This window comes from Engraulis encrasicolus, chromosome 2, assembly GCF_034702125.1.
Source record: "Engraulis encrasicolus isolate BLACKSEA-1 chromosome 2, IST_EnEncr_1.0, whole genome shotgun sequence".
Lineage (NCBI taxonomy): Eukaryota > Metazoa > Chordata > Actinopteri > Clupeiformes > Engraulidae > Engraulis > Engraulis encrasicolus.
In genome coordinates this window covers 45,275,897-45,303,359 of record NC_085858.1, presented here as the reverse complement: position 1 = coordinate 45,303,359, position 27,463 = coordinate 45,275,897, and the positions used below count along the sequence as shown (strand labels likewise).

Sequence of the window (27,463 nt, the reverse complement as noted above, 5' to 3'; positions counted from 1 at the left end):
TAGGCGACACGCAGAGTTGTAGTTCGATTTTGTTCTGTATTGTAGTTTTTGTATTTGTTTTAATACTACTTCCGGCATTTCGCCAAAATGGCTTCTTCAGGAGCAGCACACATTTCGATGTCGGTTCTTTCCACGATTACATTGCTATTTTGGGCGGAATTCGCACACTGCAATCTCAATAGAAGGGTAAGTTCAGATGTGGAATAAATTAGCCATTGTGTCGCCTTTTAAAACATCTAGACTAAGCGTCCATCCAGCCTATGCTACCTATTTTGCTTGCTAAACTGCTAGCACAAGCTGTTGTGCATACCGATAATCACATTTGTTAGATGCCAGCGTTCACTGTGACATTTTATCTTTCGAGTAAACCTTGGTTAAAATGCCATCCTGCTCGAAAGTACGAACACGTCCATTTGTAACGTTGTAATGGCGATTATCAGTTCCCAGTCTGACAGGTCAAATTTCTGGATTAGAATGGGAAATGGTTGCCTAATTTGTGTATCATAATATTCCATCCTTAACATGAGCGATATCTAAGTGTTTGTCTTTCTATGTTTTGACTTCTTCTCAGCCAAGTGATGCGTTGGACACGGACTTCTCGGTGCCTGTCGAGCATTCCTTCGAGATAGGTGAGCCTGACGAAAGCATCGAACTGTGAAGGTCACCCGTCGACCCAAGTTATCCCCAAACGCTGTGTGTCCATAACGCAAATATTGTGTTTCTTCTCTCAGATGATGAGCCCAGGTTTCGGCGGCGTGGCTCGTTGGAGTTGCGTGCTGGGAGAGAGTCCGGTGTCACTATCTCCCAGAGTCATCTCTCAGAAGAGGACCGAAGTACGTTGAAGGTAAGAAATATGAATGCATGCTAACCCGTGTGAATTGACAAAAGAAAAAGTAGAATTTAAAACCCTGCCACAGTTTCCTTCCATCAGAGGTGACGTCATTGAAGAACCAGGCTGCCCAGTGCGCCTGTCTGTCCAGCAGATTGTGAAGTGGTTGAATCAAATTCGTGGTAGGATTTTTACATTAGGGACAGGGTAACACTTTATTTTCATCAGCTTTCAAAAACATTGAGTACTTGTGTAGCAGGTCTTTGTCTGTAGCCAGGTTGATTAGCAGGCTATCTCGCAGAGCGGCAAATTTTTTATTTTTTATTTTATTTTAATTTTTTAAACTAATATCTTCTGCATTTTATGTCCTACCGGTGTGACACTTTGCACTGAAAACTGCCGTGCCTCTACCCTCCGATTTGGAGATGATTCGGTGGAGTGGTGCAGGAACAGACAGGACAGACAGACGTTTCTTGAATTATTAAATTACATAGATACGGAGAAAAAAAAACTAAGCCCCTTGTGTCAGATGTGATCGTGTGTAGCAGGTGTGTGTCTGTTGTGCTTAGTGCCAAATGGAATGTTAGTTGCACTAGTATTCTATGTCCAAATGGCGTGCAACGTTGCACTGCAACCCGGCATAACACTGCAAAGTCGCCTTCCAAATTTGAGATCATTGGGTGCCCCGTGCTGCGGGAGTTGTGCGTGCCACAGACCCACAAAGATGCAGACAGAGATAGTTTGAATTATTATGGATGGAGCAGTGTTCTCTTTTGGGAAATGACGGTGACGTTATGGTTCAGAAGACGCCCAACATCTACTATTGGAAAGAGCTTTAGCTTGCTTACACATGCATATGTTACTGAAAATGTCGCAGTTAATTATCAGCAGGAGGAAGACGGTTCATGATGAGTTTCTTCCGGAAATGTGACTCAAACTAAGTTCCAAGCTACTGCCTGTCTATGGGTAGAGGTTCAAAATGATGTTTCAATAGAGATTTGTTTTTTTGTTTTTTTTGTTTTTTTGTTTTTTGAGTAACCATTCAGCCCATTTAGGAGACTGGATTTGAACCCATTTTGGTGCATTGGTGATTCATTGGACAATTTCTCTCTTTCTCTTCCCATATGATGCATGATCCACAACAATGATGCATGTCTGACATTTAAGAAATGTATTTTATTTTTTTAAACAAATGAAGTATTTATTGCCCCTGGCCCATATAGTTAGAGCAAGTGGACTCTCTATCTCCTTATCTTAAAGGTGCACTGTATAAGATTTGTAGTCGTTTATTTCCAGAATTCATGCTACTCATTCACTAATGTTACCTTTTTCTTGAATACTTACCACCACCATCAAATTCTAAGTATTCCTTTTGACTGGGAAAATTGCACTTTTCATACATGAAAAGAGGGATCTTCTCCATGGCCTGCCATTTTGAATTTCCAGAAATAGACATTTTAGCTGCGAAAATTACTATACTCAGGCAATATTAGAAAATATTTGTTTATTACTTGGTAAACTTTCATGAAAAGATCAAATTTGGCAATAGGCAACCCGGTTTCAATGAGCAGCATAGTTGCAGTAGCCTCGCAACGCCATCCTCTGTACTCCACCCAAAGATTTTGGCTCCGCACATCGTCTGGCAAAAGCCTCGAGCTCGGTTATCTCAGTGTTTCGCCAATCAGCAAACAGTTGAGAGTGGTGACGTAGAACTCACCCGCAAGCTCCGTTACTGATTGGTTAAGGTAACTATATTCACACTTTCGTTTTGTTATTTGTATGCTTTTGCGACGCTATAACGTAACAGGCATGCTAATAAAGCACAATATGGGTTTTAATTTGAGTTTGGAACTTCAATTAATTTAAATGATAGAGTAAGATCAGACCATCTCCCATCGTCCACGGAGACGGATTCCTCATGGCTTTTGCCAGACTGATTGACAAAGTCAACAGTCGGCTATTCGCCCAGGCTATAGTTGCAGTGCCTTTTTTGACCATATCCTGCACAGTGCACCTTTAAGCCTGTGTTGCACAGCATGTTGAAGTGGTGAAACCTCTGCGCTTAAACCATCCCAGCAGCAGCCGCCTCCTCCACTCCTCCAGCAGCTCTTTGTCCTGTAGGTGGCGTACACCTTCACTGGTGAGCCTCCACAACAGACATGCCACTTCAGTTCCATTGTCAGCTGTAAGAATGAAAGGGAAAAAGTTAGATTGAGTTAAAGGAGAGGATTGTGCACATCCCAAGAAAAGGTGCAGGACGAAGGCCAACTGTAGTTTTCAAAGTGAGGAGTCCGCACACCTAAAATCCTCTTTTGTCTTTTATTATTTCATGGCTGGATTACGTTTCGACTGAGAATCTGATGAAGATCTGTTGAAGTCGAAACGTAATCCAGCTATGAGATAATAAAAGACAAAAGGATTTTAGGTGTGTGGACTCCTCACTTTAAAAAAAAGTTAGATTGCACAAGTGTGTTCTAACCCCCTTTAACCCAGTAAGACTCCTGTTATAAATTATTAGCCATTACTGGAATGTCAATGACCACGTCATACTGCATTACTAAAGGCCCTATGCACCGTCATAGTAGTGTAGTACTATGGTAGTTGCGGGGGTTGTTTCAGTGACTATTACAGCGTTCCACTGATGGAACAGGGTGTGTTAAGGGGCTACGGCAAGCAGCATCATTCAAATGTCAAAGAATTCACATACCGTATGTGATTCCTGATGGAAGGAGAGAGCTGATGGCATGCTCCTTACATGCCAAGTTTGGAATAGTTGCCATTTCTCCCACTCTGACCGAAGGGGTGTTCCCAGCCGAATCACTGCTGCTCTCCATTTTTCTCCCTCCCTCGATGTCCAAAGTCTTCTGAAATCCATTCATGTTGCTTGTTGCAGCTTTGACTTCTTTGACCTCCTCCTCCCGACGATCAAACCAGCCCAGCAGCCTCCTCTTCCTCTCTTCCTCTGACTGCTCTTTCTCCCGTAGACGGACACCCTCACTGTTGACATCCCACAGCAAAGATGCCAGTTCACATCCAGTGTCAGCTATGAAGAAGAAGGAAGGAAGAAGAAGGACACGTTTTCAAATTGCACCAGTGTGTGTGTACCTAGTCCTTATTCAAAAATCGAATTCAGGGGGAAGACAATAAATAAAAAATAAAAAAATAATAATAGAGAGTACTGCTGACAAATGGGTCATTCCACGCCAAATCAACAGGAGTCCGCACACTTAGGTCTCAAAAAACCATGAAATATTTTCTTCTACTCTCTTCTCTGTGATACAGGAAGTCGCTGCTGTGGATGGCCTGTACAGGATTCGAGTGCCCCGGGTGTCTTTACAAGTCGACAGGCAGACGGAGAAGCAGGCAGACGGCGGCTACCTAACAGCCTTTGTGAAAGCGGTATGTTTCTCTTCCAGTGAGTGGCACTGGCTAGCACAGCTCCCTTTGCATGAAAGTGTCTCTACTAGGTGTAGTTGCAACCTCATGCTAACAATGAAAATCAAGGCCTTGTCAAAAATTGCGGGGTATGAGCGGGTTACTTTTAATATTGTGGCTGGCATACTTATTATTGTTGGGGAAGGAGGAGATTTTTATTCGGGTGTGGGGACCTTTTTTGAACCAGTTAAAGGGAATGATTGATGTTTGTGGGCATTTTTTTGTTGTTCTTCCTTTGTGTGTGTGTGTGTGTGTGTGTGTGTGTGTGTGTGTGTGTGTGTGTGTGTGTGTGTGTGTGTGTGTGTGTGTGTGTGTGTGTGTGTGTGTGTGTGTGTGTGTGTGTGTGTGTGTGTGTGTGTGGTGGTTGAATGTTTTTTTAAAAATCAATAAAAAAGAAATATAATCAAGGCCTCTATTACTGTGGTTTTTACTTTTACAAAATAAATGAGGCATTGTTGTAATTGTATCATTTTAATTGTGTTGTCTTTTCTTCCAGTGTGCTTTGGTAGAGTCTCACCTGAGTGACGTCATCACCCTTCACACCGACGTCACTGGCTACCTCATAGGCGTCTCCATAGTGACCATACCTGGCACCTGCCGAGGCCTCGAAGTGGAGGACGAGGTGGACCTGGAGTCCTTCAACACCACGCTGATAGTCATGGCTCCTGTCAACGCCCCCATGTAAGACAAACCCACCCGCTCATCAGGCCGTGGAGTGTGGAGTGAATTATTATGGCTACTGTCATGAATACTAATGAAATTGCTGTGCTATGAAAACAATTAATATGATAATTTTGGTAACACTTTATTTTAACGTTGCATCTATTAGCACTAATACATACAATGTTTAATGCCTACATAAGTAAATTGTAAGGTATGTACTAAGCAAAAACTAAGGCTTACTAGGTCCTTACTAAGGTTAAAGTGGTAATAAATCCCTTATTGTGCATGAACAAGACATTTGAGAATTCATGCCTTACAAGTTACTTATACAGACACATTGTGTGTATTGGTGCTAATAGATGTAACACTAAAATAAAGTGTTACCATAATTTTCAGTATCGGGATGACTGGGGTTGTGTTTATAATTGGGCATGAGTCAAAGATTTAGTCATGGCTCTTGTCAACCTAGTCTTTTACTGTTGTCGCGGACAGTGGTTGACCTTTGGCCTGCAATGCCTTTCTCTCCTGCTTTAGGCCAGAAACTGCTGGTTTCATTGCTGCTCTAGAGATGGAGAGAGAGAAGAAAGAAAAGAACCCACAGGAACAGAAGTCCTTCTTTGCCAAATATGTAAGTGTGTATATCCACTGCTAGGGCTGCACAATCAATCGAAAATAATCGAAAATCATGATAAAATTGTGAAATCGAAGTCATGATTTCAATCGTGATTTAATCGTGGCAATAATGACCTCCCTACTGACAGGCTGGTGTTTCTGGCCAGAAATCTGTCCACCTAAGTTTCATGCTATTGCCTTTACATAATTATTACAATTCATTTTATTTTGCTCATCCCGTATATAATTCATTCTTGGTTAAATTTCATATTGTTATAATTTTCAAAAAAATCTGCAAAAAATCAATAATCGTGATTTACGATTTTGACCAAAATAATCGTGATCATGATTTTATTCCATAATCGTGCAGCCCTATCCACTGCTTTTGCCAATATCTGGAACAGCGGCCATTTTTACAGGCACAGGACACCATAGGCCACCACAGGCCATCTAGACACAAGCAGGTCTTAGCAATTCAGCTGTCTGACTATGTAAATGGGGAAAGGTTAAAACAAACAATGTCGATATGAAATCATTTTGTGTTTTGGACATAATTACTCTGCTAATTTCAGTTAAAGAGTACTGAACATGGATGAAAGTGTCCTTTGGTAGTATTGTCATGCTGATTGCATCCTCTGCAGTCTTGCATCCTCTGCACTCATCATTCCTTCCTTCCCTTCCTTTCTTCTTTCTCTCCTACCCCAGCTGTTTTTTTTTTGCATCACATGTTCAACCCATGCAGCCATGTCTGATGACATACTCCAGTCACACAATAGCGTTTTCAACACATTTGACACTGATATCCTGCTCATTGCCATCCCTTCACATTTTCTATACAACATATTATTCCCCAGAATTGTTGTCATTTCCCTTTTTTACTGTAAACTCTGTTGATTATGATGGCTCTATACCCTCTGCTGTTGTGTTTTTCCCCCTTTGCCACTGTAGTGTAGTCTGTTGTGTTGCAAAGTGCGCTCTCCACCCTGTGTTTTACTCACTGAAGGCTGTGCTGTGCTATCTGTGCTGTGCTGTGCTGTGCTCTGTGTTGACTTTGTGCCGTGCTGTGCTGTGCTGTGTTTCCAGTGGTATTTGATTCTGGGCGGTGCAGTCTTCCTCATGGCCACCAGTTCGGCACCGCCCCCAGCGGGGGGCGACAGAGAGCAGAGCTGATCTTCTCCCCCCCTCATTCATTTCAAGTACTGGTCTCACTCACCTCGGCTCACTTCAGCTCCTCCTCCTTTCCTGTGTTGTCTATCTCTCTGGCTGCCTGCTCATTCGTTCCTCCTGTTTTTTGTTTTTTTTTGTGGTTTTTTTTTTTCATTTTTTTTTAAACAAAGTCCGATTGGAATTGAACATGGGTCCTCTGTGTAAAGATTCGGCGCTTTAGCCCACTGAACCAGAGCGTTTTTTGGGGGGGGGGTCGTCCCGTCCCGACCCGTCCCGTCCCGTCCCGTCCCGTCCCCCGTCAACATGCAGAATCCTGATTGCAAATGAGAGGATAACTTCCGAACTATCATTTTGCAAGATATTGAATACAAGCTAAATATAATTGAGATTTCATTGATGATTTTGCGCAAGGTCGGAGGAACGAACTGAGAGGCAAGCTCTGTCGCTCACTCTTTGTTTTTCCGCTGTCGCACTGACCCTGTCCATGCGCCACTCTTCTCATCCATCTTACCCCTCTTACCCACTGTCAGCGTCCTCGTGTGCACAGGTGTGATCGTGTGTGTGGGTGTGGTTGTGTGGCTTACTGGGATGCTAAATGGGTGGCAGAGCACGAGAGAGAGAGAGACTAATCTTTTTTTCTTCTTTCGTTTTGCTTCGTTTTGTGGTTTGCAAACTTGCTGTTCTCCTGGGTCACACTGTCATGCAGGAAGTTCTTGATCACGGCAACTAATGTAATTATAATTATAACCCTTGAAATGTGCACAAAAAAGAAATGAGACGACGACTTTTGGTTCTCGTCGCAAACCAACTATCCGGTTCCTGAATGCTCTGATTTTCTGGTTGATATTGTCGACGGATTTGAGATTAGGTGCAGACACAGGCATGTTTCTGTCAGTCTGAACATGCTGCTACGGGAGAATAAAACTGACCTTACTTCAAGACAGGTGGATAGGGTAGAGATTAATGGTTATCTGCATTGAGACAATGTATTATCATTAGATTTACCTACATTATTAAGTTGGCATTTTATCAATAGCGTTAACTACAGTTGGTTGAAGGTTGTTATGTCCGTCTCGGTTTCTGCTTTGTTTTCGCTCATTATGTGAAGCCCCCTTATTCTTATTAGCTATGGACAGAGAAGTTCAGGACATCAGCATCCATTTTATATATTAGCATTAGCTCCCAGGATAGTTCAGGAGTCACACACAATATCCAAGGACTTCAGCAGCACTTATTGTATGCAACAATAACACTGGCACTGCCCCCTAACATTGGTAGCAACAATATGCCGGCAAGTCCTGGATTACTCTATTACTACCAGTAATTACTCGGCTCAGTAATTACTTGTAGATCAAAGAATGCCGAATATTAGCTTATAACATCGCCAGTTAATCCATCGATCTCTACAACTTCTGTGTGCACAACGTCTTGCCCTGCACTACAGTCGGACCCAGCAGCACTGTGCCTTACTGAATCCCTCTCGTCGCCTCCTTTACTTCTCATCTCTCTCTCCCCGTCTGCTCCTTTTTTTTCTTCCTCTTGTCTTCTCACTCCTTCACTCCCTCCCTCTGTCCGCGTGTGAGTGTGCGTGTACGTGTGTGTGCGTGTGTGTGTGGAGTTGGCCACTAGAGGGAGTCGGGGGAGTTGCTGGTGCGTCTATGTGTTTGTGGTGGGAATCACCACTCCACAGTCCACATATAAAGCCCCAGGTGGCTGTGCTGGATCCTAGTAATCCCCAATCAGTGACACACGGCAAAGGCCTTGCACACTAAGCCCCACTTTCAGATGGGCCGTGCGTGCGCCTGTGTGTGTGCGTGTGCGTGTGTGAGGGAGAGGGAGAGGGAGAGAAATGTCTGGAGGGGTATAGTGGGGAGTGAGTTTGCCCAGGTGCCAGCCTGAACCACCGCATGGAAGCACGCCAGACTAGCTCTAGCTAAGCCTGCCATTAACTCGCATAATTGAAAAATAGCTGAGGACAATAGAGGTCCATTAGGAGGCATTACACACTGATATGATGGCACACCATTCATGTCAGCGCGGAGGAATGTTTTCGTTGCCTTTTATAGTAATCAGTGGTGTGTGCTAATGAAAATTTCAATCAGTTGCTAATATTTATGGTGGTAAAGCTTGACATTGTCAAATCACCATTGTATTTAAAGTAAAAACAAATCAAAACAAAATGTGTAGACAATACATCATGGCATGGCATTAGGGTTTTGGTGACATGCTGATGAGTCCTGCTCTGAAAGGCCTGTTTGGAGGAGTCTGGTTATCTTCCTTCGGTGGTGCATTGTGCGATTGAACCACATCACTACCTGCTCTCAGGTGTAGGGGTGTAAATCACAGCCTCCATGACGATGCGATATACGGTATCGATTTCTTAAAGGGACATTCATGAAATGGTCAAAAAAGGTACTGCAACCATGCTGCTCATTGAAACTTGGTTGGCTATCGCCAAATTTGATATTTACATGAAATTTTACTAAGTAATAAAATAATATTTTCTAGTATGGTCCAAGTAGAGTCATTTTTGCATCTAAAAATGGCCATTTTTGGAAATTCAAAATGGCGAACCATGGAGAAGATCCCCCTTTTCGTGTATGAAAAGTGCAATTTTACCGGTCATAATGAATACTTACAATTTGATGGTGGTGGTAAGTATTCATGAAAAAGGTAACATTAGTGAATGGGCAGCATAAATTCTGGAAATAAACAACTAAAAATCTCACACAGTGTCCCTTTAAAGCAGGGATTCGATTATTTTCGATACTTAAAAATTCCCCACGATAGGATACACTTCTATTATGTTCTGGAGCCAGGACATTGGACAGGGGCCAGGTTTTGATTGTTTTCGATAGTTAAGAATGACCCACGATACGATGCGTTTCGATTAAATCGCTGGCCGATACATCGATGCATCCATACATTTCGATTATTATTTACACCCCTACTCGGGTGCTTGTGCTTGGTTCCTCCAGTGCAGTGGTGTGGGTCTCTTCTCACACCTTATGGTCCAATACACAGGTTAGTAGATCAGGCTGGCCGACCGGACGGGACACTCTGTTAATGTATTTTGGAATTTGATTGGTTGTGTTGCCAACAGGGTTGGGCGATATGGCAAAAATGTCATGTTACGTATTTTTAATACAAAATCTTGTAATTGGCAAACAATTCAATGTAAACGCACTGATGACATTCTCATAAAGTGCACAATTGGAATACAATAATGTTAAGAATAAAAGTGAAGACAACAACATTAAGTAAGTAGAAATCCCTGATACTGACAGTGAACATCCTCACTGTAAGACAATCTATACGATTTATCCACTTTCACCTGGACTCGAGATGATCTTGTACTCGATTTCACGATTCGCGATTTTAATATCGTCATATCGCCCACCCCTAGTTGCCAAGAAGGGGAACGGTGGAATCACCTGGGATTGGCCGCAGTGATCGGTGGAATCACCTGGGATTGGCCGCAGTGATCGGTGCAGTAATGTATTGACCAATGACCTGCAGCAGCAGAAATCCAGGGCTGTCCCTCCCAAGTCACTTACCCGTCTGTCTCCCTCTGTGTCGGAGCAACCTGATCTAACCAGGATAACACTGAGGCATTGCATTGGAGCAAAGCACACCTGAGGACCAACTGGCTAATCTCATACTTGCCTTTTCTTTTTTTTCCCTCCTGTTTTTCCCTCTCAACCTTTTTTTTTTTTGCTTTGTGCTTTTTCTGCCAAGTGATTGTAATTGTTGTCTCTGTTGTTTCTGACACATTTCTCTTTATCTTTCCATCTCTCTCTCTCTCTCTCTCTCTCTCTCTCTCTCTCTCTCTCTCTCTCTCTCGCTGTCTCTCTCTCTCTCTCTAGTGGATGTACATCGTTCCCCTTGTCCTCTTCCTGATGATGTCCGGAGCACAGGACCAATCAGGAGGAGGGAACGGCGGTGGAGCAGCCAATGGGGGTGGCCGATGATCTTAATACCCGTGTGACACGCTCAGTATGAATGGAAACAGTACATTTTTTTTTCTTTTTGTGTATATAATGGTGAATGAATGGGTATCGGCTAGCTAAATTAACTTAAGTTAAAATTGCACTCAACTTAAAACACACAAGACCATGGACTCCTGTTGACATGTGAATTCTACTGCATTTTTGTATTGTCTAACGTAACTGATACATGGAAGGAATAAAATTTGTCTTAAAAGTAGCCTAATTGTGACTGCGCTATTTTGTTTTGATCACCCTAAAATTATAGTTATGGGGTTAGAAGGTCTAGTTTCAGACTCGGCAGCCGTTTGACCAGAAGACATGATTTTTATTTAATTCATTGATTCTAAGCGCTGCAATGTGTTTGCAACAAACAAATGTACCCCCACTTTAGGAATACGCCTCTCCATCAAGGTCATGGGAGACCACCCGGTTAATTAATTTCACTTCTATATGTCTTTAGCTACTGTTACCTGTAATCTCTGTGCTCACACTGACAAACTGCCATCTTAAGTCCATGCTGTCAGACTCAAATCTGTAGACAAAAACTCTTTATACTGGAGTAAGTTTGATATTGTGATATTTTAAAGTTTTATTTCTCTGGAATAGATTAGATAGATTATTTGGTTGTTACTGGTAAGTGCAGCTCTTCTACAGGTGGCAGTTCATATTTTAACATTTCGTTTAACATTTAATAGCCACCATAGATCAGAAATTCTCATAATAATATAAGTCTGTGGTTTACCTGATGTGTATTTACATGCTTTCCTAAGTTTTTGTGTAAAAGTCAAACTATTCCTTGTGTACATACATGTACATTATAAACTTGCCTCTGTGGAGGACATGGTAAAGTGTCCCTGCTGTCAGCCAAGGCAGAGCAACTTATGGGGGGGCTTTTCCCCATTCAACACCCAATTGCAAATGAGGTAATTGCACTTTTTATTTTTGCTTCTATGACGTTGAGCCTTGAGCCACAAGACCACAAGGAACAGGACAGGATTGGAGTAACTAGACTGCAGTGCGTTTCTCGAAAGCGCAGTCGTTACCCAGTTAGCAACTTGGGTAGTTGCCAATGGGAAATGCATTGGAAGCAAAAAAGAAGCTACAGTAGTTAGCAACTATGGTTTCCAGAAACGCACCCCTGACTTGTATCCTTTGACTTGAAATGTGATGGTCAAGGACTCCACCCAGTCAACCTGGGGGGGAATCACATTACACAGTACACACAGAGCGTGATTGGAGGACAGATTTTGTGTGTTTCTTGATTTTCCCCTATGGTGTGGCGGTAGATCAACTCACCAAGCAAAAATATTTTCTGCTGGTTGATGGGATTGGCTAGTTTATTGGACTTGTATCGTTGGCCATTAAAGGGGGAAAAAATCCTTTAATGTTAATTTTACCACATTGTTTCTACCGTATTTGAATTGCAGTTAACCTACCTTACCCTTGACAATTGTCATGATGGAACTAGCGTGAAGGCATGTCCAGGGCAGACACCACAATTGCCTTGGGACATTTCTGCATATCTGTTTGGTTTTTTTAATCTCACATAGGGCTGCACAATTAATCGAAAATCGTGAAATCGAAGTCGTGATTTTAATCGTGGCAATAGTGACCTCCCTTTGAGAGCGTCCTTGAAGACAGACCATTACTGACAGGCTGGTGTTTCATCATGCTATTGCCTTTACATAATTATTACAATTCATTTTATTTTGCTCATCCCGTATATAATTCATTCTTGGTTATATTTCATCTTGTTATAATCTTCAAAAAAATCTGCAATTTTTTTTTTCATAATCGTGCAGCCCTAATCTCACATATGGTATTTATATTTTCATTACTTTAGAAGAGGTTTGGGTTCAAGTCACCAGGGCTGTAGCCTACGTTCCATGTAGCTGACTTTGTGTGGTCTAGTTTACTCCTGAATAGCCACCATTGCATCGGTTTACTCTTTTCCAGTGTAAAGTATTTGGTACCTCGCAACGAGCACTGCAACACATGCAATACTGAGTATCTTATGTGTGTTCAGTTTCAGAAACTGGATACAGTGATGGTGATGGGGGGGCAAAAGAGATTACATATTCCTGTCATTGCTTAGCGGCGTGAACTTGTACTCGCAGAATGTTCCGGGCAGCGAAGTGACCAGGACAGTCACTCCAATACGTGCTATCTTTGTTTGTCACCTGCTGGTTGGTCTGTCTCTCTGCTCGTCTTGTGGTGTTTGTCTTTGAGAGCTGGTCCCAGCGGTGGCAGCAAGCTGTTTGCTCATCATATAACCTCCATCAAGCCAAAAGGGATGCCTGCAGTAGGCCTGACCGTTACCCCAACCCAGGGCCGGATTAAGATGGACTGGGGTCCCTAGGCTACAGGTTGATGGAGGCCCCCTGAGAATCCAAATTTTGCTGCAAAACTACATAGCCAGCGTCATAATTCCGAGCTAGAAATTAAGAATAACACGTGTGCAGACAAATCTCAATACTGCCTCTTGTCACAATTCTGCCCCCCCCCCCACACACACACACACACACACACACACACACACACACTCTCCCCACCCCCCTTTGGCCAACTGGGGCCCCCTGGCAAGTGGTGGCCCCTAGGCTGCAGCCATATCTAGCCTGTGGGTTAATCCAGAACTGCCCCAACCACTCACCCACCCACCAACCCCCTCTTTACTCTAGTCTACCGCATCGGCCACAACTTTGTGCAGGGGCCTCAAAATGGTGTAGTGTGAGCAGCACGTGTCTTCTTCATGTTTATCTTCTCCACAGCTGCACCGCACTGTATCACTTTTTGTGTCACCATCTTCCTCTCCTACTGTCTCCTTTTTCTGAAAATCTGCAGAAATGCAAAATGAGGCAACAGCTGGGGGTAAGGGAAGAAGCTGAATGGATGGGAGAGAACGAGTGACAGCTCATCAGTCTGTAAAGGGATCCATAAGCATGTCCGTCCGGTCTGAGGACGAGGAGGAGGGGGGATGGGGATGGGGATCGGGATGAGAAGGGCCTGTCCCACAGGGTCAAGCATGCATACATTAACATTGTTGTGGCCTCAGGCATTTGACAGGTGGATTCAAACAACAACACACAAGAATAACATCAGGCGTTGTGAGGCTTTTCAACGGTAAAGGAAGAAAGGGAGTCGAATGTTGGTGGTTGTGTGTGTGTGTGTGTGTGTGTGTGTTGGGGGGGGGGGTCATGTGAAGCACCATATGCCTCCTGGGTGCAGCAGCAGAGCAGCAGCTATGCAAGGTGTGAGATCGTATGCCCCACAGGCATGTCTCACCGGTTCCTCTTCACAAAAGTAAATACGGACCAAAGCCCGTCCTGTCAGGAGAGTGTTTACCTCTCCCCAGGGGTCCGGGATTGGGAAACTTTCCCCCCGCTTTCGCTGCAAACGGGTCCTGTCAGAGAGCTGGCCCATCAACACCGCAGCCTGACTAATGCCCAAAATACTGAGAAGCCAGGGGAAGCTGATACTGGACGACAGTGGAGGGCAGGACGGCGGCCCTCAAATACACCGCCTTGAACCTCCCGGTCTCGGCCGTCACACAGCCGCACACGTGCCTCGCGGTGCCTCACGGTGCCTGGGACTCCCTGTGGAAGCTGTGGACGGACCTTGGGGGGGAGAACATTTGAATCATTAGTAGCATGCAATTTACCCGAGCCATAAACTAGGTGCGGAAGTGTAATATCTTTCGCCATCTGTTGTTTGGTTGTTGTGAGTATGTACCGTACATACTTGTCCATGGGGACGTCTTTAAGCTCTTCATTAGAAGTGATGCAATGATTTAAAGCTCTGCTGGAGAGGTTTTTTTTGAGTTTTTAAGGAGAGTATCAGGTCTCGCTTTGGATAAACTATCAAATGTGTTACTTCAACTTAACTTGGCTGCGAGTAGTTTGCTGTAAACATTAAAACATGTCATGGAAACAATTTAAAAGAACATCTGAATGAATGTGAGGAAACTTAACACAGTGACAAAACTGACTACTGCATGCACTAATTCCAGCGACACTGATACCCACGCCCAGGGCTGTTGACCACTTTGGCTGGGCCCGGGACAAAGTCATCTGAAAGGGCCCCCCTGCCCAATACATACTACAATGTATAATACGGACCCAATTCTGGGGCCCCTTTCTTCTTGGGCCCGGGACAACTGCCCCCCACCTATCAGCTCCCCTGCTCACACTACCGTTTCACCTTGGTGGTATCATTGAAAAGAACAGGTTGAGCTTAACTGACAACACTAACCCAAGTAAAGCCACTCCTCCACTCTGTCCAGTACCCCGTCTCGTCGTCAACAGTCAGGGCTGGATTAAGACGGTCTGGGGGGCCCTAGGCTACAGGTTGTTGTGCGGCACCCCCAGAAAGCAAATTTCGTGATAAACTTACATAGGCAATGTAATCTGCAATTTTTCACTTTTGACCAATCAGGGGCCCCGTGGCAGGTGGGGTCCCCTGGGCTGCAGCCATATCTAGCCTGTGCATTAATCCGCCCCTGTCAACAGTGATGTAAACGTATGTTTGCTTACATCATCTGCCTTAAGGACACAAGAACAAAGTGCTTCATCCATTCCTCAAAATGGCCCCACAGCTATTGTGTACTGTATGTGGCACTATGCTGGGAGACCTTTAAAAAAAAACACAAAAAAACAAATCATCAGCAGATTTGATGGACAGATCTCCTTTCATGTCGACCATCGCTCAAGCTGGAGGGTTTGCTTGCTGAAAGCCTAGTTAAGGCCACAGGGGAAACTCAAGTCCACCTGCCAGAAAAGAAAGGCCAGTGGGATGTCCACCACACTTCAACAGGCAAACAGTGGAAACCACAGGCCATGCCCTGAAGGCCTAAGGACTAAGGATAGACCGATATATATATTGGTATCAGTATCGGGCCGATATTTGCATATTTTAAGTGTATCGGTATCGGCCAATACGCGTGTGGTTTTGGCCGATACGCAATATTTATTATTTTATGTCATTCGGGGTTTTTTTTAAAGCACCAAGACACTTTTTTTTATTACTTGATTGTTAGACATTACTTGATTGTTAGAGTGGGTGTTTAAATGTTACAAGTTCTACCTCAATTTGATAATGTTAAAGGAATGTTTATTTTTAACTTGAGACCTGGAATATTTGTCATTTTTTAACCTATTTTTTAACCCATATCGGCCCCAAATATCGGGTATCGGAAATCGGGTATCGGCAAAGGGTGATGAAAAAAAAAACGGTATCGCATCGGCCATAAAAAAAACTGTATCGGTCGACCCCTACCCAGGACCCAGAGGAAGGGTAGCTGAGAATGACAAACGCTGTCACTGATCATCACTGTAGTGCCCAAAAATACAGACAAGGAGAACAGTACTGAGTCTCACAACAACAAAAAGCGAAGACAGCCCTCTAGACTAGAGAGGAGCATGGAAAAATAGAGTCGTAGACTAAGAGTCGTGTGGCAACGTGCTAATCGTAAATCTCGTTCGCCCTCGCTCCCTCTATCTTTCTTCTCCTGTCACTTGGACACCAACTGTGTTGCCACGGCAGTGAGTTCAGTGCCGTGCCTACCGAAGCTTCTGTGTCTTCTGTGGCCGGTGATTTAAGAGTTCTCCGAGGTGGCTATTTTACACTGTTTTATGGTCGCTGGGCCCAGGGCTAGACTCGGGGAGAAATAGGGCCCGGGCACTTTTGGCTTAAAGGGCCCCTCGTAATTAGCGGCGCATAATTGACTCACTGGTGCGCCCAACACCCTCGTGGGCCCCTATTTTCTGAAATGTTTTGTTTTTAAACATCTCTGAAAATAGGGGCCCACGAGGGTGCGCAGCCCACCGGGAAATGCCCGCTATGCCAGATGGCCAGTCCAGCCCTGGCCGGGCCCCCTCTCCGTAAGGAGACCTCACCATTCTGGTCTGGACGGAGCTTAGTGTCCTGCTAGGATGCTGAACTCCTCACATTGACCTTGACCTCTGTGGCACTCAGGCTCATTAGCCTTGACAGCCTTGACTTGACTAAACAGAGAGATTGGGATTTGTGTACAGTGTTGCCAGATGTGTCTGATCAAATCCCGCCCTAAAGGTTCTCAAAAACTGCCAAAATGCGCTAAATTCTGCCCAATTTCAACAAATTACATTGATTTCCAAGGGCATAAAATGGCAGATTTTTTTCCCCCCCGTTTTTACCCACAGACGGCCATCCCAAGTAGCCCACTTATTCGCCCAATTTGGCAACACTGTTTGTATAAAGGCTGTTATTTTGAGGGGCATCCTCGCTATGTCGAGCCCTCTCTGCCAAAATAATTAAAACAAAATAGTGTCATTATTTATTCAGGCCTTTGGTCAAGAGTGTCAGGCTATCGGTGCCTTTGAGTCGATCCACGTGACAACTATTTGATACCGCCTCTTTGAATCGGACAGAGAGTAGCCGCATCCGGCTTCCCTGTGTCTCTGTCAGCTCAAAATACTGTGATGGTGTCATGGCTGCTGGCCAGGTCCTGTACGTACGGAACCTTGTGTCATTTTTGTAGGGGCATGACAACGTTGACTACAAATGAACCAAAACAAAGCGAAAACAAAACCGAGTGCACTTTGATCTGCCAGCAGTGCCGCCGTGTGTGCGAGTGTGGAGTAATGAAGTGACTAGCTGACCGGCTTGGCGGGCGGGCGCGCAGCGATTTGCTGCCTGCTATTATCATTTCTTGGGGTTTATAGTGAATCTGTGACCTTCTCACGTAGCCATGCAAGAATGTGTGGGTCGGCCTGGGGGTTGCTACTGGAAATAGGGAGACTTAGCGAGAATGTGGCCCCCCCAGCCCCGCTTAACCTACGCCCTTTTTTTTATTCCTGCCCTCATGGGAGAGAGACACAGTATGACAGGCGGCAGTACATGTAGGCTATAGGCTCACAGACAGACACACACACACACACACACACACACACACACACACACACACACACACACACACACACACACACACACACACACACACACACACACACACACACACACACACACACAGGGTCACAAACAACTTTGTCTGGGCCCTGGACAAAACCATCTGAAAGGCTGCCGCACTCAAGAAATACTGTACAATGTATTTGGGGACCCAATTCTGTCCCCCAACCCCCCGCCTGACCCCTTTGCGCGGTTAGACACACACACACACGCGCGCGCCTACTAACACAGCACAAACAAAACATTGCACAAACACATGTCCCACAGACATAAAATAGGGATTGTAACCTCTCACAACTTTTCAACGGAGGCATTTTCTCCATACCGTCCAGGGCTCTGATCAAATCCCAGATGGAAGCGTTGGAGCTGTAGGATATAATGTAACATGTCAAAGACGCGGTGGATATATGGCCCGTGCATTCACGCAGAATCACTTTAAAGCCCTTGTGAGAAGGCTGCGTTGGGGTTGAGGCACAGTCCGCTGACAGTAGTAAAGAGAAGGGCCGTGAAATTTATTAGTGGATGACAGCGCTAAACATATCTTGGCTTTCGAAAGGCCTGTGTTAAACGCTCAGATGTGCCCCATTGAAATTCCTCGTCGGTAATAAGTTAAGGTTGCACGTCTCGAAAGAATGCAAACCAGTCGGTGGAGAACCTGAGAAACCACAGTGGAAGCAGGTTAAGATGATTATTGTCATGTTTTTGTGTCTCTGTTACTCTTATCATTCAGGCTGCCTCAGTACTTATGCCTCTTTTCCACTGCCGGTTTTCTGGTATAGGCCTACAGCTCAACACAGCGCGACTCGGCCACCACTTTTTGCTTTTTCGATTGAGCTGTGTCGTGCCTATTCAAAAAGCAAAAATTGGCGGCCGAGTCACGCTTTGTCAAGCTGTAGGCCTACCAGAAAACTGGCAGTGGAAAAGAGGCATTAGTGATTCTGTATATTGCTCCATTGCATATACTGTAATTAAAGACTGGCTGTGTGCTCGGTAAGATTTTCAGAAACATTCAGAAATATCTGCATAAATGTGACGTTGGTGTTGGTTGGATGCAGAGATTTATAAAATGGCATTTGTTTGGTCTACGCATGATGCTGTGTAAGTTGTTTGAAAAATGAAAATGAAGTCCGCACACCAAGCTCCCGTTTCGGGCAACCTGACCTAGGATAACGTCACATTAAAATAATAGATATGGAAGCTTGATGTGACTTCATTTTAATTTTTCATGTGACTTTGCTAGTCCTGCTCCCAAAACGTTTTTGAGACGGATGTGCATGTTTTTTTCTTTGTTATGCTGTGTCAGTTGTTAACATAAAAGTAGATATATGCTGGTCAATTGCATGTATTTATTTGGTGTCGGCCTTGGGGTTTACAGACTAAAGTTGCCCTTACTAAGTATACCTCAGACACAGTTAATCACAGTTACAACTCGCCTTTCTCATTCATGCAGTGTACAAAATAGACATTTACCTATTTAAGCATGCTCTTTGGAAAACGTGCCCTCATCCTATGAAAAAACCTAAATATCTCAGCCTCCGAGGCACATAAAAACATGATATAAGTTGCATTTAAAAGTGTGTTCATTCAGCTCTTACATAACCACATTTTTAATTTTAAAAAACCCTCAAATCTCAAGAGCGTGAATTCAGCGTCTGTGTCGCTCCAGACACCCGACATAAATGGGTTAAAAGGAGGACCAAAAAAAACACATAGAAGGGGGGCAAACCATGCAACACACATCAAATGAATTCCCCAGGACGGACGGCTGGTGAGGGGAGCAAATAAGTGGATGGCAGGCAGGCATCCCCCACCACGCTCCCTTGTCCCTGTGACCGAGGGCTGGACTGGCCATCTGGCATAGCGGGCATTTCCCGGTGGGCCCCGTACCCTTGTGGGCCCCTGTTTTAAAAAATGTAGATTGTTTTTTTTTTTTTACATTTCTGAAAATAGGGGCCCGTAAGGGTGTGGGGCCCACCGGTGATTCAGTTCTGCTCCGCTAATTATGTGGGGCCCCTTTAATCCAAAAGTGCCCGGACCCTATTGCTGCCTTGTCTCCTGTCCCCTGTGGCTGTGTGTGATGGAGGCTGACTGGCCGCTGCAAGGCAAGGCATCGTTGTAATGTGCTGATGGCGGGCGGCCCTCCACATCAGATCACACGCCGTGAGGTTTTCTTTCCCAACTTTACGACCTGCCCCGGCAGGCGCTTTGTCTACTGCCTGCGACTCGTTATGTAACGTTGGCACAGCTGTTTATGTGCCAGCCATGAATAGTGACCTAGATTAAACGATGAAAGGTCCCTCTTGCCCCCTGTGATGAATTATTTAATTCCACCTTCCCACCCGGCCATGCCCATCTCTTGGGTGAGACTCCTGCTGCATGAACGGCGCGGTGCGTGTGCATGTCCACACTACCTCTACCAGGGCCACTGACAGCTTTGGCCGGGCCCAGGACAAAGTCATCTGAAAGGGCCCCCCGACTAAATACATGCAATGTAATGAAGACTCAATTCTGGGCCCCCTCTCTTCCTGTGCTCAGGACAATTGACCCCGTTGTCCCCCCCCTGTCGGCTTCCCTGACCTCTACTGTACCACAACCACATTGGTTACATTTGCCAAAGCTTAATTTAATTGACCAAAGTTGCAGTGTTGCATTTCTACACCATGCATTGCAGGGCAATTAGCCTACTACAAGTAGTCATCATGACAACAATAATTTATACTAGTAATACACAACATGGTATACTAGTGCAATGTATAAACTACAACTATTACACAATTAACTTATACATTAAATAATATTGCTTAACTAAATTATTTGGTGCACTATCAAAAGTGTTTCCATTGTCAGGTTTTTTTTTTTTCATTTTTCATTTTTTTTTTTAGATTTTAGATTTAGTTGTTTTTTTTTTCATTTCAGATATGCATAGTTAAAAGGCTATATGTTAATCATTAATAATAATCTACATATGTTCGCCTTACATATAGTTTAACAACATTGACTGTACAGGGGAAAAATAAACCCGGTGCTACCTTGGAAACGTTTGTTTTGATGGTGCGCCAAATGTTAGGCCATTACTCTTCTCCTCGTGCATGCATGAGTGTTGTAACATAACTTGAACGCTTGCTTCTGTCCATCCATTTCCTTTTGAAGAAACACTCAAGTTACCACGGTCTCCGGTGACAGGCTCAAGCTCATGGTCACCACCATAACGTCACCCCTCAACCCTCAAGTCCAATGCCACAGACCCCATCCCCCATCTCCCACACCCCCCATCCCCCAAACCCACCCCATCTCATCCCATCCCACCTGACTCAAAAGCCTTTCCCTCATCTTCCTCTTCGTCCCCCCACTTCTGTCCCCAAGCTTAAGAGAGTGGCAGCATCGAGGACGACATTCAGACTGTCTTTGGAGAGCCATCCCATCGCTCCTCTTCATGCCCAGCACTGCAGGCACCATGAACGGAGTTGTGTCCGACCCCAAGAAAGCAGGTAAGCATTCACCTGGGCCACACCACAAGCACCAGTCATGGTTGTACCAGGGAAAGAGGCAGCAGGTTATTGCGCAGCAATTTAATCAAAAGTTATCCTAGAATCTGATGGAGATCAGTCCACACCAGTAACAGGGGGTTATAAAATAACAATCTTAAGATGTTCCCCTACCACTTAAACCATGTTAAATCTTTATATTCCATCGCATATTCTGCACAACTATGGACTACAGTATGGACTATGGATTACTTCAATTTGAAAAAAAAAAGCAAAACTAAAAATGCATATTGGGAAATGAAATGAAAACCCAAATGTTTAACCCTGATGATTTTGTAATGAGAAATTGATAATAAAGCATTTCTTATTGACTGAATTGAGTAACAGTGACATTTTCAGTCTTTAAAGAGACCTTCTAACGTTATCCTTTCATATTTTCTTAATTGTAATACCTTAACACGTTTTTCTAAAGGGGAAAGCAAGTTAATGCAATTTTTAGAAATTTATTGTGAGATTACTCTGCATTCAATTTTAATGTTTACAAACAAAATTACATTTTCCAGAAATGTACCAAGTTGTCCTTTTTACTTGACATGTAATGTAGACAAGCTACTTCAAGTTATACAGTTGTTTGTGGAATCATCTACATTGTGTTTCAACCATTTACAGGTAGATTTATTATACATTATTATACAGGTATAATTCTTTACATGTGAATATAAGAAAATGAAGCAACAATTCTTCGTTTTTCTTAATTCCACATGATGTTTCTGTTACCAAAACAGGCAGTTATTTGTTTGGGCAACTTTTACAGATCTTGTTGTGAGATGAGATCATGATGGTGGCTGAAGGTGTGTGTGTGTGCGCATGCGTGCGTGCGTATGTATGTATGTATGTATGTATGTATGTATGTATGTATGTATGTATGTATGTGTGTGTATGTGCTTGCGTAAGTATGGTCAGTTCCTCTTAATTCCCTGCAAAGAACTCTGTTGAAAGCCTTTGAGGTTCGCTTAAGACCATGACACCAGGCTGGCACCACCTGAAATAGTGGTTGCGCAAATTCTGTGCATAGCGCCGATATCCACTGCCATGTTTGTCCAACTGTATCCACTACAACTGTCACATGACAAAACGTTTCAGGGAAAGAAGTATACCTAAGCTATGTGCACACCACCACGGAGGGTCAAGCCCTCTTCAGAAGTGAGCATCTAAGCAATCCCCTGACGCACTGCATAGACCAAGGGCGTTTTGGACATTGTCTGCATGACTTTTTGTTATCTTGCCTGTCATTTAGAGTGATATGTTTTTTTTTTCTTGAGAGAGAGAGAGAAAGAGAGAGAGAGAAAGAGAGAGAGAGAAAGAGAGAGAGAGAGAGAGAGAGAGAGAGAGAGAGAGAGAGAGAGAGAGAGGGTGGAAGCTGAAGAAACCAAGCGCAGCTGCTGTGCTCTGTTACAGGTTGCACGTTTGAGATAGTCACTTCACTTCTCAGATCAGTCACTCACGCCACCTCGCTCACTGCCTATTTATCTCCCTGTGTTATTCTCATCGCTCAGGAGAGTGTCGATTATGTAAGCCCACATGAAGACCACGTGAGACACAGAGCAAAAAATAAATAAAAATAAATACCCATAATCATTTAGCTTGACATTGATCTAATGTGTCAATCTATATTGATTGATCCAGGAGGACAATCAGATGAGAGCATGCTTTTCTAAATGATGATGATTACGTAGACTTGGTTGGCTATTTTGGTTTGGTTGTCTTTTGATTTGACTTTCTTTGGGGCAGAAAATCTTATACGAATCATTTTCAGTCAGTGCTACAGTAAGTATAAATCTGGGGTGTCATGTGCCGTCATTATGCCAGTCCCTTGGTGATATAGTAGAGTAACTGTGTTATTGCCAATACCTTTGGGTGTTTTCCATGTTTGTGTGTCAAGTAACTCATATCTCTCTCCAAATGTGGCACATTAGCGTGTTTTTGTGAACGTGTGACTAGTATCTCCACCTATAGCCTATGGCAGCCCGTCGAACATTAGTGTGATTTCCCGCGCTTGTGTGGAGTAAGTCATATCTCTGCCCATATGTGGCAATCTATATTACCCCTATTAGAGGGCTTTATGTGGTAATCCACGACATCCCTATACTGTACTGTGCTTTCCATGTTTGTGTGCAGCATTACATTTTAAAATTTTATTTATTTAACCTTTATTTAACCCGTTAAGATTAAAAATCTCTTTTACAAGGGTGTCCTGGCCAAGTGGCGGCACAAGTTACTAAATTTCCAGTTGCATTAAAATACAAATCAAATGACACAATTAAAAACAATTAAAACAGTTACAGGCAAGTGAATCAGTCTCAAGTGATCTCATCTTGGAGTTAAAATCGCTTATACATATCTCTATATGTATGATACGTAGGGCCTATATCTGCCGAGGTGCTTTTCTTGTACCCATACATGGTCCTTCTGAATATGGTTAACACTCCAGTGAGTGACGAGAATGTGATGGTTCCTGCTTCGCTATACAGGACTGCATTCTGCATGTCAGTATGGAAAAACCTATGGAGAGACCCACTATCTGATTGGCAACGTACAGCTTGTTGGCTAGGTATGAACGTGTGAGCTAAGTGGTGAGCTGGACAACACACGTCTGTATTACAAGAGCGAAATGTCATCAAGATAGATTGGATTTTAAGATTTAAAGGCAGATAAACGGCAGATCCACTTACAAGGAAATGTATACACAGAGAAAAAAAAAATCGGTGCATGGAATTACAAAAGGAATGATTGGCTAGCATAGCAAATACAGACAGACAGGGAAATACAGATATTAGTCTTGATAGCGGTGCATGCTGTAAATGATGGCAGTGATATTTATGATGTGTTTAATGGGGGGCTTGAGAGGCGGCTGGTATAAGGTTGTGTCGTGCTCATCATGTTCCTGTGGCTGTCGTGTCGCACCGCACGCCGTGCCAAACATCTCTCTACATGTCACCCTGTGCCAGTGCTCTGCTGCTCATTAATCATCTCAACAACCATCCTCTGAATACTGCACCCCCTCCCCTCCGCTGTCACACACACGCGCGCACGCACACACACGCACGTACGCACGCACACACACACACACACACACACAGTTACTGCTGCCCCCGTTCCATTACTACAGCCTGTAACACACAAACACGAACGCGCACGCACGCACACACGCACGCACATGGACACACACACACACACACACACACACACACACACACACACACACACACACACACACACACACACACACACACACACACACACACACACACACACACAGCTACTGCCCCCCCCGTTCCATTACTACAGCCTGTAACACACAAACACACACACACACACACACACACACACACACACACATACACACACACACACACACACACACACATAGCTGTCCCCAAGCTGACCCTCTGTACTCTTACTTTCTTTATCTACCTGGCCTGTGTCCTTGGTGTTAGTTCGCAACATGTTTTGCTTTATTGCTAAGTTCCAAAAATAGCACGTTTTACGGCTTTTCGTTTAGTAGAAATGACAGCACTCCATTTTGCGTGGCAGCTTTCTTCTATTTTGGGTCTTGCAGCATGCCTGTATGCTAGGACTCTTTGTTAACTCATTTAGTGATATGATTTATGGTAATACAAAGTTAGGTAAATCATATGTGTAACAAATTACAAACTTGACTTTAAGTATCGTCATAATCTACGCTCATAAAAAGGTGACTAATAGCCATTTCGTGAAAGGTACGCTAATAGCAATTGGAACTGTTTAGCCTCTGTGATATAAATGTTTTCGCTGTTCTTTTGGCAGTGGCCTTAATAGGGTGTGAAGAAGCCCAGAGTAATGCAAGGCCCCTCGCTAGAGTTGTGACGTTCGCAAACGAGCCGATTCTTTTGAACGGCTCCCAGAAGTGAACGATGGGAACCGGATCACAGCTGGGGAGCTACTTAACCGCTTTTTCGTTAATTTTTCATACATTTTAAGCACGTGACCTTGACGTGAGTCAAAATATTACGTTCTAAACACTGAATAAATAATAATTAAAAAAAGAGCCAAAAGAGGCAGTTTTATGAACGCCACTTTGAAAGGAACGAGCCACTATGATCTAGATCCCGTCAAAGAGCCATAAATCCCATCTCTATGCCTGGCAGTTCATTCCCTGTACCATATTATTTATGAGCATTTGATTTGTCCATTTGGATCACAGATTCTTGAATAACATGACACAGACCATTCCCTGACCTTATCTTGATGGTTAATTGGGTGTCTGCGAAAATGATACCGGTGGCTCTTGAGCGTATAGTCTGGAGGAAAGCACACCAGCGAAATTCATCAGTTTAGGTTCCTGTATGTCCACGGGGGTTCTTTTGGGTTATTTGGGGCGGCAATTTTTTTTGTATGCCCCCCTGCTGGCCATTTCATGTTGCAACAGCTTAACCATCTGACAGATTTACGGTGGCTTCTCCTAGAAGGTTGGCCTACGTTCCCCACCTCCCTCTCACTTTACCAACATGAGGTTGAGGGGTTTGGTTTGCGGGAGGACTCACAGTTTATTCATCTGTCGCGATGTGATGTGATGTTATTTATGACATCTCCGGGCGGGCAGTATACGGTGGACACGCTCATTTGCGCGCCAAAGGAACAGCGTGAGCTTTTCCAGAACTTGGTTTCAGAGATCGCGATGGTGATGCCTGATCCGATTAATTTCAGACACATTGATCTGATCTCCCGCTGGTTTCTAGTATCCCCCGGTATCAGTTTGGGTGTCAGGCTGTGTGGCCCCCACAACCTGATCCAACTGGAGCCATTGCGCGGCAGGATGTCGGCAGGGAACTGGCGGCCGGGGTCAGGACACGAGTGGAGCCAGCTCAGTCATGCGTCTCATCTTCATCCAAAACAAACAAAGTTTCTTTTTCCACAGAGTCAGGTGGGATGGGGAGGTGCCAGGACCTGGAGGGGGTAGTAGAATGCCAGAAAGAACCCCACCCACAATGTCAACAACGCCACTGATGATGGAGACGGGGGTGAAAATGAACTTATCAAAAATGTAGGTCTGGCCCAGTCGTGGCTTAGTAGGCAGGGCACTTGACTGCTACGCGGGCGACCCAGGTTCGATTCCCGACCCGGGTCATTTCCTTATCCTCCCCGACTCTCTCTCCCATTCATTTCCTGTTCCACTCTTCACTGTCCTGTCTAAATAAGTTTTGACCTGGCCCTCAACAGTGAGGGGTTATTTTGGAATTAACCAGACATTGCCATATTTCAACAGTATTTGGTTAGTGGTTGGTAGCTGCCGGCTGATATGCAGCCTTTCCATAATTGATGAAGACGGATCTCAGAGGTGGATTGCTTTGATTGTACGATATTGTCAGTATAATCAGTATAATTTGGAGACTCGGGCAAGGTCTGAATTAACGGTTTGAATAAGTCATTCTACACTATAGACTGTGGTGACAGCAGCCTCAAAACTACCCCACGCTGCCAACTATAGGTTGCACCCTCCCTTACACGCTTTTGCACTCTTCGTCTTGTGATAAATGATTCTCGCTCACTGATTTTATCGGTTTGTCCTTGTAGCATATTCCCTCTTAATTGTGTCTCCCTGACTGTCCCACTCACTGTTCTGCAAAGCATATCTTCCCCTATACACAGCCTCCACAGCCGTATCTATGTATCTATATGTCTCCATCTCTGCGATACCCCCATTAATCTCAAAGACTATCTGCAGATCTATGTGAGGTGGATACGGTAGGCTTTGTATCTGAGCCAGCTGTAAGCGGAGAGGATTTTAAAGGGAGGAGAGCTTATCCCAGGGTAATGCGTTTGCTAGCATGGTTGTACGAACGCGAGCCTGCGCACGCACGCACGCATGCACACACGCATGCACGCACGCACACACGCACACACACACACACACACACACACACACACACACACACACACACACACACACACACACACACACACACACACACACACACACACACACACACACACATCAAGACCCTCCTCTTCTCTCTCACACTCCATCACAGATGATCCCTCACCCTCACAGCATATAAAAACCTGGCCCCGCACTGATCGCAAGGTGACTTGAAGGAGGCTGTGGACAGCCTGGTCATTAGACTGATTGACGGTTGGTGTCTGTTGACTGGAAGCGTTATATCATGTACTGTATGTGTTCACAGCACGCACAAACAACATTAACTACTGTATGACACAGAGCATTTCCTTCAAGGAAAAGCATAAGGATTTTTTTCTGGGAAGAAAAAACATACCGCAAACATACCATGAGTTTAACAAGT

At 44.3% G+C, this 27,463-nt stretch overlaps 2 protein-coding genes across 4 annotated transcripts in view; both read left to right on the top strand.

Annotated features, from left to right (window-relative positions):
* The first annotated feature begins 20 nt into the window (after window positions 1-20).
* emc10 (ER membrane protein complex subunit 10) lies at window positions 21-10,912 on the top strand. Of its 2 annotated transcripts, none has more exons than XM_063189316.1 (7): window positions 21-186; window positions 572-629; window positions 732-844; window positions 4,112-4,228; window positions 4,761-4,945; window positions 5,462-5,555; window positions 10,573-10,912. In XM_063189316.1, exons 1-7 carry the CDS (start codon window positions 88-90, stop codon window positions 10,675-10,677), a joined length of 771 nt encoding a protein of 256 aa, XP_063045386.1. In that variant the 5' UTR covers window positions 21-87; the 3' UTR covers window positions 10,678-10,912. The 2 variants fall into 2 exon arrangements, with proteins under 2 accessions (XP_063045386.1, XP_063045394.1); XM_063189324.1 differs by lacking the exon at window positions 10,573-10,912 and adding an exon at window positions 6,623-6,735.
* A 10,082-nt stretch (window positions 10,913-20,994) lies between these two features.
* zgc:195001 (uncharacterized protein LOC567531 homolog) overlaps window positions 20,995-27,463 on the top strand; it is a 21,528-nt gene continuing 15,059 nt past the window's right edge. For both annotated transcript variants that reach the window (XM_063216240.1, XM_063216236.1), the window contains exon 1: window positions 20,995-21,125. In XM_063216240.1, the coding sequence (XP_063072310.1) occupies window positions 21,071-21,125 (55 nt within the window). In that variant the 5' untranslated portion in view covers window positions 20,995-21,070. The remainder of the gene's footprint in view (window positions 21,126-27,463) is intronic.